Raw genomic sequence first — 15,171 nt, 5'->3', positions numbered from 1 at the left:
GGCCGAAGGCTGCACTGGCGCACTGGAGATGATGTTGAATCTCGGTGTCGATGCCTGCCCAAGCTGACAGTAGGCTCCCCAGATATGGAAAGTGATCCATATTGTCCAGGGCCGAGCCATGGATGTTGATGACCGGGGGGGCAGTGCTGTGTGGCGGGGTCAGGTTAGTGGAGGTCCTTTGTCTTACGGATGTTTAGCGTAAGGCCCATGCTTTCGTACACCTCGGTGAAGGTTTGATGATGGCTTGGCGTTCAGCCTCTGAATGTGCGCAGACGCAATGCCGTCCGCGTACTGTCGTTCGATGACAGAGGATGGGACGACCTTGGATCTGGCCTGGAGGCGATGAAGGTTAACAGATTCCCATTGGTTCTGTATTTTGGTTCCACTCCAGCGGGGAACTTGTTGAGTGTGAGATGGAGCATTGCAGCGAGGAAGATCGAGACGAGTGTTGGTGTGCCTACCCTGGTCCGGACGTGGATTGGGTCTGTGGTGGGTCCTTTGGACAGGATCACGGCCTGCATGTCGTCAAGTAGGCAGAGGATGGGGACAAAATGTTGGGGTTCACCCAACAGATGGTCACGGCCCCAGTTTCTCATCCCAGGGATGGAACCTGGGACTTCCTGAGTCAGACAGGCGTTTTCCTGAGCTGGGTGTATGGAGCAGGATTGTAACCATGCAGCACTCAGTGAGTGGGACTTTCTTCCCCACAAGTTGTGAGAGGGATGAGGAAATATTTCACTCTAAAATATTTGAAATAAAACTTTCCTCACAACACATGGATTGAGAGATCCAGTCAGATCCCATGATTGGTTGTAAAGTGTTCAATGCTGCTCCTTGATTGGTTTAAACTCCTGCACCATGATTGGCTGTATATAATGCCCAGTGCCGGCTGTGGTTGGTGTGCAATTTCAGGGGGGTCTTTGCATAACTACTTCTCAAAGTGTGGGATCACTTTATGGAGGATTGCTTCAAGCGCCCTGCAGTTTATTAATGCCGGGATGCTCGTTGCTGCAGTCTGTGTGCTCACAGTCGGGCGGTTCTCGGTCATATCAGTGGTATTGGGGTGCGGCTGGTGTAGATGCCGGGCAGTGGTCGGTCGGCCGGCTCAGTGCTGCTCACAGGGCGGCTGACTCCAGCACTGTCGGTCGGGAAGGTGCCCCAATACAGCGGGAACAGTGACGGGCAGTGTGGAGATGCTGCCAACGAGACCAGGGGATCCGGGGTCAAACTGTCATCCTTCAGAACCTCCCACAGATTACCTGCAAATTCAACAAGAGATTAATGCAGCAAAGCAGCTCACGCCATGGGCAGTAATTCCATTCAGGCAGTCTCTATTTCAGACTTTCGGTCACATCCAATGTTGCAAAGTGTTTCAGTCAATGTTAGTAAAATTTTAAAGACGAGTTGAAGCAAAGAACGACTAAAAAAATAATAAAGAGGGAAGATAGATTATGAAAGTAAACTAGCATGAAATATAAAAACAGATAGTAAGAGTTTCTACAGGTATATAAAAAGGAAAAGAGTGGCTAAAGTAAATGTTGGTCCCCTGGAGGATGAGACTGGGGAATTAATAATGGGGAACAGGGAAATGGCAGAGACATTGAACAGATATTGTGTGTCGGTCTTCACGGTAGAAGACACTAAAAACATCCCAATAGTGGATAATCAAGGGGCTATAGGGAGGGAGGAACAATACAATCACTATCACTAATGAAGTAGTACTTGGTAAATCATCATCATCATCATAGGCAGTCCCTCGGAATCGAGGAAGACTTGTTTCCACTCCTGAAGTGAGTTCTTTGGTGGCTGAACAGTCCGATACGAGAGCTATAGACTCTGTCACAGGTGGGACATAGTGGTTGAGGGAAGGGGTGGGTGGGACTGATTTGCCGCACGCTCCTTCTGCTGCCTGCGCTTAATTTCTGCATGCTCTCGGCGTTGGGACTTGAAATGCTCAACGCCCTCCCGGATGCACTTTCTCCACTTAAGGCGGTCTTTGGCCAGGGACTCCCAGGTGTCAATGGGGATGTCGCACTTTGTCAGGGAGGCTTTGAGGGTGTCCTTGTAGCGTTTCCGAGAGAGTCGGGATAAATGGGTCATTTCCGGTAACTAGTGGGGTGCTACAGGGATCGGTGCTGGGTCCTCAACTATTTACAATCTATATTAATGACTTGGATGAAGGGACCGAGTGTAATGTAGCCAAGTTTTCTGATAATACAACATAGAAACATAGAAATTTACAGCGCAGAAGGAGGCCATTCTGGCCCATCATGTCCACGCTGGCCGTCAAAGAGCCACACGGCCCTCGGTCAGCAGCCCTGAAGGTTACACATAAACCTATGAATAATGACGGAAAGGCAAAGAGCACCCAGCCCAACCAGTCCGCCTCACCAGAACTGCGACACCCCTTACACTGAAACCTTCTACACTCCACCCCAACCGGAGCCATGGGATCTCCTGAGAGAGGCAAAAACCAGATTAAAAACCCAGGCCAATTTAGGGAGAAAAAATCTGGGAAAATTCCTCTCCGACCTATCCAGGCGATCGAAACTAGTCCAGGAGATCACCCTGGCCATATTCTATTCCCTGCAGTAGTTACCATTATATCTGCTCCGTCCAATAAAAGGTCATCCAGTCTAATCCCAATTACCAGCTCTAGGTCCGTAACCCTGCAGGTTACTGCACTTTAAATGCAGTACAAAGATGGGTGGGAAAGCAATTTGTGAAGAGGACACAAAAAATGTGCAAAGGGATATAGACAGGCTAAGTGAGTGGGCAAAAATTTGGCAGATGGAATATAATGTGGGAAAATGTGAGGTTATCCACTTTGGGAGAAAAAATAGAAAAGCAAATTATAATTTAAATGGAGAAAAATTGCAAATTGTTGCAGTAGAGGGACCTGGGGGTACTTGTGCATGAAACACAAAAAGTTAGTATGCAGGTACAGCAAGTGATCAGGAAGGCAAATGGAATGTTGGCCTTTATTGCAAGAGGGATAGAGTATAAAAGCAGAGAAGTCCTGCTACAACTGTACAGGGTGTTGGTGAGGCCACACCTGGAGTACTGCGTACAGTTTTGGTCTCTGTATTTAAGGAAGGGTATACTTGCATTGGAGGCTGTTCAGAGAAGGTTCACTAGGATGATTCTGGAGATGAGGGGGTTGACTTATGAGGATAGGTTGAGTAGGTTGGGCCTATACTCATTGGAGTTCAGAAAAATGAGAGGTGATCTTATCGAAACATATAAGATAATGAGGGGGCTCGACAAGGTGGATACAGAGAGGGTATTTCCACTCATAGAGGAAACTAAAACTAGGGGACATAGTCTCAGAATAAGGGGCCGCCAATTTAAAACCGAGATGAAGAGAAATTTATTTTCTCTGAGGGTTGTAAAATTGTGGAATTCTCTGCCCCAGAGAGCTGTGGAAGCTGGGACATTGGGCAAAGAGAGACAGATTTTTGAGCGATAAGGCAGTAAAGGGTTATGGGGAGCGGGCAGGGAAGTGGAGCTGCGTCCATGATCAGATCAGCCATGATCGTACTGAATGGCAGAGCAGGCTCGAGGGACCAAATGGGCTCCTATTTCTTATGTTCTTCTGTTCTTAAGGCAGTGAAGGGTTATGGGCAGTGGGCAGGGAATTGGAGCTGAGTCCATGATCAGATCAGCCACGATCGTATTAAATGGCGGAGCCAGGAGGCCGACTCCTGCTCCTATTTCTTATGTTCTTTTGAGTTACACAGAGAGTGACCCCCGGTCCCAGTCTGTGGGGAGGAGTGGCCCCTGGCCCCAGTCTGTGGGGAATGAGCTGCTCACAGCCTGATTCTACCTCTCTCAGTGACTCTCTCCGTGTCAGCTGTGGCTCAGTTGATAGCACCTCACCTGTACTCTGAGTCAGGAAATTTAGTCGTTCAAGTCCTATTCCAGAGACTTGAGCACAAAAATCTAGGCTGACACTCCAGTGCAGTGTTGAAGGAGCGCCGCACTGTCGGAGGGGCAGTACTGAGGGAGCGCCGCACTAACGGAGGGGCAGTACTGAGGGAGTGCCGTACTGTCGGAGTGGCAGTACTGAGGGAGTGCCGCACTGTCGGAGGGGCAGTACTGATGGAATGCCACACTGTCGGAGGGGCAGTACTGAGGGAGTGCCGCACTGTCGGAGGGGCAGTACTGAGGGAGCGCCGCACTGTCGGAGGGGCAGTACTGATGAAATGCCACACTGTCGGAGGGGCAGTACTGAGGGAGTGCCGTACTGTTGGAGGGGCAGTACTGAGGGAGCCCCGCACTGTTGGAGGGGCAGTACTGAGGGAATGCCACACTGTCGGAGGGGCAGTACTGAGGGAGTGCCGTACTGTTGGAGGGTCAGTACTGGCATGGACCACTTGGGCTGAATGGCCTGTTTCTGTGCTGGACAAGTGATGTAATTCTCTCTAAATACCAAATAAATGGAGCTGCCCCTATTAAGATCAAACTGTTCTGGTTGCTATGCTAAGTATGGAGCAGAGATAGGAATCCAAACATTATGTAACACTTCCAACTCAATCTTCATTGCGTAGATTTAATGTTTGAACACTATATTTATAATCGAGTCCTGAGAATGTAACTGTTAGTGTGTCCAACTTGAATAATTAATCAGTATCCTCAAAGTGATTGTGGTATTTTATCGGCTGTCCGATTCTCGGATTCAGTAACCACAGCATGGCAACTTTCATCAGTCAGTTCCCTAATGCAACTGGAATGAGTGCTCCCTGCACAATTTAACCAGGTTAACACTGTGTGAGGGGATAAAGTGGGATTTTGGCAAGAAAATGTTTAAAACTTGCACAAAGAGTCAGTGATGATCTTTCTCCCTTTGGTGAAGTTCTAACTCTGTAATAATGGAAGTTATAACGACAACTACCCAGATATGCCGAAGTGCAACCTGTAACCACATCCTCCTTCAAGTGGTGCTGCCGTATTACAACAACAACGTGCACTTCTATAGCACCTTTAATGTACTAAAACATCTCAAGGCATTTCACAGGAGCGTTATCAGACAAAATTTGTCACAGTCACATAAGGAGTTATTGAATCATAGAACGGTTACAGCACAGGAGGCCATTCGGCCCGTCGAACCCATGTCTGCTCTCTGCAAGAGCACCTCAACCAGTCCCACCCCCCCACCCTTTCCCTGTCGCCCTGCTAATTTTTTTCCCTTCAGCTACTTATCCAATTCCCCTTTGAAAGCCATGATTGAGTCTGCCTCCATCACCCTCTGAGGCCGTGCATTCCAGATCCTAACCACTCGCTGCGAAAAAACTTTTTCCCTCGAGTCGCCTTTGGTTCTTCTGCCAATCACCTTAAATCTGTGTCCTCTGGTTCCCGACCCTTCCACCAATGGGAACAGTTTCTCTCGATCTACTCTGACCAGACCCCTCATGATTTTGAACACCCCGATCAAATCTCCCCTCAACCTTCTCTGCTCCAAGGAGAACAACCCCAGCTTCTCCAGTCTATCCACGTCACTGAAGTCCCTCATCCCTGGAACCATTCTCATCAATCTTTTCTGCACCCTCTCTAAGGCCTTCACATCCTTCCTAAAGGGCGGTGCCCAGAATTGGGCACAATACTCCAGTTGAGGCCTAAACAGTGTTTTATCATAACTTCCTTCCTTTTGTACTCAATGCCTCTATTTATGAAGCCCAGGATCCTGTATGTTTTTTTAACCACTTTCTCAACCTGCCCTGCCACCATCCAACGATTTGTGCACATATACCCCCCAGGTCTCTCTGTTCATGCATCCCCTTTAGGATTGTACCTTTAGTTTATATTGCCACTCCTCATTCTTCCTACCAAAATGTATCACTTTGCACTTTTCTGAGTCAAATTTCATCTGCCCCGTGTCTGCCCATTCCACCAGCCCGTCTATGTCCTCTTGATTAGAGTAGATGACCAAAAGCTAGGTCAAAGAGGTAGGTTTTAATGAGGGTCTTAAAGGAGAAGAGGCGGAGAGGTTTAGGGAGGGAAACAAAGAGGGGAACGGTTATGATCCTTTAAGCAGAAAGTGTAATTGAGCATAGTGCCAAAACGCAACTCTTGTTGAATCGGCTGAAGTGTGAAACAGGAGGTGGAGCTGAGAATAACACTTTATTCAGAACTCTGCCAACAACTAAAGTTTCTTTGAGATATTAGTTATGGAGGGCACACAACCTCCTTGTCACCAATTTACATACAAGTCTTGTCACTAATTAGTAATGCCGCGCACCTACTCGAAACTGATTGGTTTCCGGGAGGTTTGGTTGGAAATGCAATTGTAATCCGTATGTTCAAACCGGGGAGCTTTCCAAAGTGCAACTTCTACACGTGGTCTCAAACTTTTACCAAATATTTGTTCCCTTGGAATTTCCTCTCTTCCTCTCCTGACCCGACAGTCCCAATTCTCGCCGGGGTGCAGATCCAGAGATACCGACTGCCAGAACCTCACCCAAAGGGACCTTTTTTCATGGGTGAGCATAGACACTGGGTGCTGGAAGCATATCTGACCCTGGATCCCAATGGCCATTCACTGGACAGCGGTCTGGAGCAGTAACTCTGGTCCCAGCCCAGGGCCATTGAGGGCACCAGACCTCCCTCATCAACGGATTCATTGGGGGAGGGTGGCCCTTAACTTCGAAACACCCAACCTCTCGATGACCACATGCAATAAAACTACTCCTGATGTGGAGCCTCTTTTAATATCCAGAGGGCTAATCACCGTGAGACTGAGAGGTTTACCTTGAAGTTCAAAGTCTACAAGACTAGGATTGAGTGCATCGATATCTGTGCTGTTATCTCCTTCTACAACAATGTCGTGGATGTTCTTGGCGATGGACTGCTCCATTAGCAGCTGGCTGCTGATATCAGGGATGCCGTGAATTGTGGGTGTCTGGCCTGGAATGGGGGATTCTTGAGTAGTGTTGGCCTGTGCTCGGGTCTGGCTGTAGAGATGAGGTTGACCAAATTGAGGCTGCGTTGTTGCGTGATCTGAGCAATCCTGGTTAGTGCTCGCCTGCACTCTGCCCTCACTGAACAGGTGAAGCCGAGGGTGGGGAATTACACATGGAGGTTGGAGATGTCCCGGTCGGTGGGACTGGGGCGGGTCCCGAACATGCAGCGGAGACAATGAGGTTTGAGGACGGAGAGGAGGCGATGCCATCATTGAGGACTTTGTTTTATCAGCTTTTTCCCCAATCAATCTGTCCAGTTCATCTGTTCAAAAAAATAATTTTCAATTTAATTGAATTATTACACACAGTACAATTATTACCCACTGGTCACTCTGTATTACTCTCACAGTGCAGTTACCCACTGGTCACTCTGTACACAGTGCACGGTTACCTACTGGTCATTGTTTATTACTCTCACAGTACAATTATTACCCACTAGTAAGTCTGTATCACTCTCACAGTGCAGTTTCCCATTGGTCACTCTGTACACAGTGCACAGTTACTCACTGGTCACTCTGTATTACTCTCACAGTGCACAGTTACTCACTGGTCACTCTGTATTACTCTCACAGTGCACAGTTACTCACTGGTCACTCTGTATTATTCTCACCGTGCACAGTTACTCACTGGTCACTCTGTATTACTCTCACAGTGCACAGTTACTCACTGGTCACTCTGTATTACTCTCACAGTGCACAGTTACTCACTGGTCACTCTGTATTACTCTCACAGTGCACAGTTACTCACTGGTCACTCTGTATTACTCTCACAGTACACAGTTACTCACTGGTCACTCTGTATTACTCTCACAGTGCAGTTACCCACTGGTCAATCTGTATCACTCTCGGTGCACAGTTACCCACTGGTTACTCTGTACACAGTGCGCAGGTACCCACTGGTCATTGTTTATCACTCTCACAGTACAATTATTACCCACTGGTCACTCTGTATCACTCTCGGTGCGCAGGTACCCACTGGTCACTGTTTATCACTCTCACAGTAGAATTATTACCCACTGGTCACTCTGTATCACTCTCACAGTGCACAGTTACCCACTGGTCACTCTGAACCACTATCAGCCCCCAAATTGCCTGCTGCGTTTCCTACATTTCAACAGTGACTGCACTTCAAAAAGTACCTCATTGGCTGTAAAGCACTTTGGGACGTCCTGAGGTTGTGAAAGGCGCTATATAAATGCAAGATCTTTCCTCAACTAAAGCCAAGTACTGCGGATGCTGGAAATGTGAACTAACAACAGGAAATGCTGGAACCAGCCCACAGGTCAGTCAGGGACCTGCTGATTTGCCCCAGTGTAATTACAACAGGCAGGCAGCGAGCCTTGGGGTTTATGACAAAGGCCGTGCAGATGGCCACCCCACTCGCCTGGCTTGGCCATGCTCTTCCTCACTGCCGCGGGGTCCTTCCGTCGCCACTTCTGCAGCTCCTCCTGCATCTTCTGGATCTTGCCAGGGTTCAGGGCCCACAAACAGCCCTTTCTGGAGGTCCCACCACACTTGTTCTCCACCTTCTCAAAGCACTTATTCAGAGACAGGTTGTGTCGCACTGAGTTCTTCCAGCCGTCTGGCGCTGTCTGCAACAAGAATTGGACACAATCTTTATTTCTTCACTTTCCACCTCCCCTCTTCTGAAGGCGCTGACTGTTGGCGGAATCCAGTTCAACAGGAGAGGCTCACACTTTACTACCTTTGCTAAATGCCTATTGGTTACGTACAAGCCCAGACAGAGAGTATCAGCAGCTATTCAACAACACAGGACATCACAGTTGAGCCCAATCTTGTCCTCAGTCAACATCCCCCCACACACGCCTTTCCCGCCTGTGCTGGGGGTGGGTTGGGATTGGTGCTTGGGGTGGGGGGTTTAACAATGTGTAAACAATGCAGAATATTGAAGATGAACTTTCAATTTGTGATCAACAATGCTGCTGTGTAACACCCTGGTGTTTTGCTACATTAATGTAATGTAGTGATGTGTACATATAATAACTGAAGTTCTGAGAGCTACATTAAGCATATTAAAACTCCCTCAGTACAAATAGAGAATTCTTTACGTTTATGTGGACAATGTGTTCTGCCCGGGCCCTTTACATATACTGTGGGATCCCTTCTAGTGACAGCTGGTGAGCATCCTGTGTGTGACCCCCGATCGCAGTGTGACCCCCGATCGCTGTGTGTGACCCCCGATCGCAGTGTGACCCCCGATCGCAGTGTGACCCCCGATCGCTGTGTGTGACCCCCGATCGCTGTGTGTGACCCCCGATCGCTGTGTGTGACCCCCGATCGCTGTGTGTGACCCCCGATCGCAGTGTGACCCCCGATCGCTGTGTGTGACCCTTGATCGCTGTGTGTGACCCCCGATCACTGTGTGTGACCCCCGATCGCTGTGTGTGACCCCCGATCGCTGTGTGTGACCCCCGATCACTGTGTGTGACCCCCGATCGCTGTGTGTGACCCCCGATCGCTGTGTGTGACCCCCGATCGCTGTGTGTGACCCCCGGTGTGTGACCCCCGATCGCTGTGTGTGACCCCCGATCGCTGTGTGTGACCCCCGATCACTGTGTGTGACCCCCGATCGCTGTGTGTGACCCCCGATCGCTGTGTGTGATCCTCGATCACTGTGTGTGACCCCCGATCACTGTGTGTGACCCCCGATCGCAGTGTGACCCCCGATCGCTGTGTGTGACCCCCGATCGCTGTGTGACCCCCGATCACTGTGTGTGACCCCCGATCACTGTGTGTGACCCCCGATCGCTGTGTGACCCCCGATCACTGTGTGTGACCCCCGATCACTGTGTGTGACCCCCGATCGCAGTGTGACCCCCGATCGCTGTGTGTGACCCCCGATTGCTGTGTGACCCCCGATCACTGTGTGTGACCCCCGATCACTGTGTGTGACCCCCGATCGCTGTGTGTGACCCCCGATCGCTGTGTGACCCCCGATCACTGTGTGTGACCCCCGATCACTGTGTGTGACCCCCGATCGCTGTGTGTGACCCCCGATCGCTGTGTGACCCCCGATCACTGTGTGTGACCCCCGATCACTGTGTGTGACCCCCGATCACTGTGTGTGACCCTCGATCGCTGTGTGTGACCCCCGATCGCTGTGTGTGACCCCCGATCACTGTGTGTGACCCCCGATCGCTGTGTGTGACCCCCGATCGCTGTGTGTGACCCCCGATCGCTGTGTGTGACCCCCGATCGCTGTGTGTGACCCCTGATCGCTGTGTGTGACCCCCGATCGCTGTGTGTGACCCCCGATCACTGTGTGTGACCCCCGATCACTGTGTGTGACCCCCGATCACTGTGTGTGACCCCCGATCGCTGTGTGTGACCCCCGATCACTGTGTGTGACCCCCGATCGCTGTGTGACCCCCGATCGCTGTGTGTGACCCCCGATCGCTGTGTGTGACCCCCGATCACTGTGTGTGACCCCCGATCGCTGTGTGACCCCCGATCGCTGTGTGTGACCCCCGATCACTGTGTGTGACCCCCGATCGCTGTGTGTGACCCCCGATCACTGTGTGTGACCCCCGATCGCTGTGTGACCCCCGATCGCTGTGTGTGACCCCCGATCGCTGTGTGTGACCCCCGATCGCTGTGTGTGACCCCCGATCGCTGTGTGTGACCCCCGATCGCAGTGTGTGACCCCCGATCGCTGTGTGTGACCCCCGATCGCTGTGTGTGACCCCCGATCGCTGTGTGTGACCCCCGATCGCTGTGTGTGACCCCCGATCGCTGTGTGTGACCCCCGATCACTGTGTGTGACCCCCGATCGCTGTGTGTGACCCCCGATCGCTGTGTGACCCCCGATCGCTGTGTGTGACCCCCGATCGCTGTGTGTGACCCCCGATCGCTGTGTGTGACCCCCGATCGCTGTGTGACCCCCGATCGCTGTGTGTGACCCCCGATCGCTGTGTGTGACCCCCGATCACTGTGTGTGACCCCCGATCGCTGTGTGTGACCCCCGATCGCTGTGTGTGACCCCCGATCGCTGTGTGACCCCCGATCGCTGTGTGTGACCCCCGATCGCTGTGTGTGACCCCCGATCGCTGTGTGTGACCCCCGATCGCTGTGTGTGACCCCCGATCGCAGTGTGACCCCCGATCGCTGTGTGTGACCCTCGATCGCTGTGTGTGACCCCCGATCGCTGTGTGTGACCCCCGATCACTGTGTGTGACCCCCGATCACTGTGTGTGACCCCCGATCGCTGTGTGACCCCCGATCGCTGTGTGTGACCCCCGATCGCTGTGTGTGACCCTCGATCACTGTGTGTGACCCTCGATCGCTGTGCGACCCCCGATCACTGTGTGTGACCCCCGATCACTGTGTGTGACCCCCGATCACTGTGTGTGACCCCCGATCGCTGTGTGTGACCCCCGATCGCAGTGTGACCCCCGATCGCTGTGTGTGACCCCCGATCGCTGTGTGTGACCCCCGATCGCTGTGTGTGACCCCCGATCACTGTGTGTGACCCCCGATCGCTGTGTGTGACCCCCGATCGCTGTGTGTGACCCCCGATCGCTGTGTGTGACCCCCGATCGCAGTGTGTGACCCCCGATCGCTGTGTGACCCTCGATCACTGTGTGTGACCCCCGATCACTGTGTGTGACCCCCGATCGCTGTGTGTGACCCCCGATCGCTGTGTGACCCTCGATCACTGTGTGTGACCCCCGATCACTGTGTGTGACCCCCGATCGCTGTGTGTGACCCCCGATCACTGTGTGTGACCCCCGATCGCTGTGTGACCCTCGATCACTGTGTGTGACCCCCGATCACTGTGTGTGACCCCCGATCGCTGTGTGTGACCCCCGATCGCTGTGTGTGACCCCCGATCGCTGTGTGACCCTCGATCACTGTGTGTGACCCCCGATCACTGTGTGTGACCCCCGATCGCTGTGTGTGACCCCCGATCACTGTGTGTGACCCCCGATCGCTGTGTGTGACCCCCGATCGCTGTGCGACCCCCGATCGCTGTGTGTGACCCCCGATCGCTGTGTGACCCCCGATCGCTGTGTGTGACCCTCGATCGCTGTGTGTGACCCCCGATCACTGTGTGTGACCCCCGATCGCTGTGTGACCCTCGATCACTGTGTGTGACCCCCGATCACTGTGTGTGACCCCCGATCGCTGTGTGTGACCCCCGATCGCTGTGTGTGACCCCCGATCGCTGTGTGACCCTCGATCGCTGTGTGACCCCCGATCACTGTGTGTGACCCCCGATCACTGTGTGTGACCCCCGATCGCTGTGTGTGACCCCCGATCGCTGTGCGACCCCCGATCGCTGTGTGTGACCCCCGATCACTGTGTGTGACCCCCGATCGCTGTGTGTGACCCCCGATCGCTGTGCGACCCCCGATCGCTGTGTGTGACCCCCGATCGCTGTGTGTGACCCCCGATCGCTGTGTGTGACCCCCGATCGCTGTGTGACCCCCGATCGCTGTGTGTGACCCCCGATCACTGTGTGTGACCCCCGATCGCTGTGCGACCCCCGATCGCTGTGTGTGACCCCCGATCGCTGTGTGTGACCCCCGATCACTGTGTGTGACCCCCGATCGCTGTGTGTCACCCCCGATCGCTGTGTGTGACCCCCGATCACTGTGTGTGACCCCCGATCACTGTGTGTGACCCCCGATCGCTGTGTGTGACCCCCGATCGCTGTGTGACCCCCGATCGCTGTGTGTGACCCCCGATCGCTGTGTGTGACCACCGATCACTGTGTGACCCTTGATCACTGTGTGTGACCCCCGATCACTGTGTGACCCCTGATCACTGTGTGCGACCCCCGATCGCTGTGTGACCGCCGAACACTGTGTGACCCCCGTTCCCTCGTGTACATGCACCTTAGGGGAACGCTGTATGTGGGTGTTTATTTATTAAAACTGCAGTCGGAGGGCTTGGTGCAGTTTCCGGCTCCACACTATGGGAAGGATGTTAAGGCAACACAGCGGGTAAAGAAGGTACAGAGGGTATAGAGGGTACAGAAGGGGCAGAGGGTGAAGATAGTACAGAAGGTACAGAGCGTATAGAGGGTACAGAAGGGGCAGAGGGTACAGAGGGTACAGTGGGTACAGAGGGTACAGAAGGTAGAGCGGGTATAGAGGTTACAGTGGGTACAGAGGGGACAGTGGGTACAGAGGGGACAGTGGATACAGAGGGTACAGAGGGAACAGTGGGTACAGTGGGTACAGAAGGTAGAGCGGGTACAGATGGTACAGCGAGTACAGTGGGTACAGAGGGAACAGTGGGTACAGAGGGGACAGTGGATACAGTGGGTACAGTGGGTACAGAGGGAACAGAGAGTACAGAGGGCACAGATGGTACAGAGGGTACAGTGGGTACAGTGGGTACAGAGGGTATAGTGGGTACAGAAGGTAGAGCGGGTACATAGGGTACAGCGGGTACAGAGAGAACAGTGGGTACAGAGGGGACAGTGGATACAGCGGGTACAGAGGGAACAGAGAGTACAGAGGGTACAGATGATACAGAGGGTACAGAGGGGGCAGTGGGTACAGCGGGTACAGAAGGTACAGAAGGTAGAGCGGGTACAGAGGGTACAGCAAGTACAGTGGGTACAGAGGATACAGAGGGAACAGTGGATACAGTGGGTACAGAGGATACAGAGAGTACAGTGGGTACAGTGGGTACAGAGGGTACAGTGGGTACAGAAGGTAGAGCGGGTACAGAGGGTACAGAGGGTACAATAGATACAGTGGGTACAGTGGGTACAGAGGGTACAGTGGGTACAGAGGGTACAGTGGTTACAGTGGGTACAGTGGGTACAGCGGGGACAGAGAGTACAGAGCGTACAGTGGGTACAGAGGGGACAATAGATACAGTGGGTATAGTGGGTACAGAGGGAACAGAGGGTACAGAGGGGACAATAGATACAGTGGGTATAGTGGGTACAGAGGGAACAGAGTGTACAGAGGGTACAGAGGGGACAGAGGGGACAATAGATACAGTGGATACAGCGGGTACAGAGGGGACAGTGGGTACAGAGGGAACAGAGGGTACAGAAGGTAGCGCGGGTACAGAGGGTACAGAGGGAACAGAGGGGACAATAGATACAGTGGGTACAGAGGGAACAGAGGGTACAGAAGGTAGAGCGGGTACAGAGGGTACAGAGGGGACAGTGGGTACAGAGGGAACAGTGGGTACAGAGGGAACAGTGGGTACAGAGGGGACAGTGGATACAGTGGGTACAGTGGGTACAGAGGGAACAGAGAGTACAGAGGGCACAGATGGTACAGCGGGTACAGTGGGTACAGTGGGTACAGAGGGTACAGTGGGTACAGAAGGTAGAGCGGATACAGAGGGTACAGCGGGTACAGAGAGAACAGTGGGTACAGAGGGTACAGTGGTTACAGCGGGGACAGAGAGTACAGAGCGTACAGTGGGTACAGAGGGGACAATAGATACAGTGGGTATAGTGGGTACAGAGGGAAAAGAGGGTACAGAGGGGACAATAGATACAGTGGGTATAGTGGGTACAGAGGGAACAGAGTGTACAGAGGGTACAGAGGGGACAGAGGGGACAATAGATACAGTGGATACAGCGGGTACAGAGGGGACAGTGGGTACAGAGGGAACAGAGGGTACAGAAGGTAGCGCGGGTACAGAGGGTACAGAGGGAACAGAGGGGACAATAGATACAGTGGGTACAGAGGGAACAGAGGGTACAGAAGGTAGAGCGGGTACAGAGGGTACAGAGGGGACAGTGGGTACAGAGGGAACAGTGGGTACAGAGGGAACAGTGGGTACAGAGGGGACAGTGGATACAGTGGGTACAGAGGGAACAGAGAGTACAGAGGGCACAGATGGTACAGCGGGTACAGTGGGTACAGAGGGAACAGAGAGTACAGAGGGTACAGATGATACAGAGGGTACAGAGGGGGCATTGGGTACAGCGGGTACAGAAGGTACAGAAGGTAGAGCGGGTACAGAGGATACAGCAAGTACAGTGGGTACAGAGGATACAGAGGGAACAGTGGGTACAGTGGGTACAGAGGGTACAATAGATACAGTGGGTACAGTGGGTACAGCGGGTACAGAGGGTACAGAAGGTAGAGCGGGTACAGAGGGTACAGCAAGTACAGTGGGTACAGAGGGTACAGTGGGTACATTAGGTACAGAGGGACAATAGATACAGTGGGTACAGTGGGGACAGAGAGTACAGAGCGTACAGTGGGTACAGA

The 15,171-nt window shown here is 52.6% G+C and overlaps 1 protein-coding gene across 1 annotated transcript in view; it reads right to left on the bottom strand.

The window, feature by feature from the left end:
- Positions 1-1,044: 1,044 nt before the first annotated feature.
- The window catches only part of LOC139226900 (forkhead box protein N1-like), a 73,373-nt gene continuing 59,246 nt past the window's right edge, over positions 1,045-15,171 (bottom strand). Inside the window, exons 7-9 of the mRNA XM_070857994.1 lie at positions 8,343-8,550; positions 6,748-7,221; positions 1,045-1,259 (exon numbers count right to left, since the gene is read on the bottom strand). Of these exons, the coding sequence (XP_070714095.1) occupies positions 1,045-1,259; positions 6,748-7,221; positions 8,343-8,550 (897 nt within the window). The remainder of the gene's footprint in view (positions 1,260-6,747; positions 7,222-8,342; positions 8,551-15,171) is intronic.

The sequence above is a fragment of the Pristiophorus japonicus genome, chromosome 16, assembly GCF_044704955.1.
Source record: "Pristiophorus japonicus isolate sPriJap1 chromosome 16, sPriJap1.hap1, whole genome shotgun sequence".
Lineage (NCBI taxonomy): Eukaryota > Metazoa > Chordata > Chondrichthyes > Pristiophoridae > Pristiophorus > Pristiophorus japonicus.
Note: the sequence above shows the minus strand (reverse complement) of the source record. Positions and strands in the feature narration are given on the sequence as shown.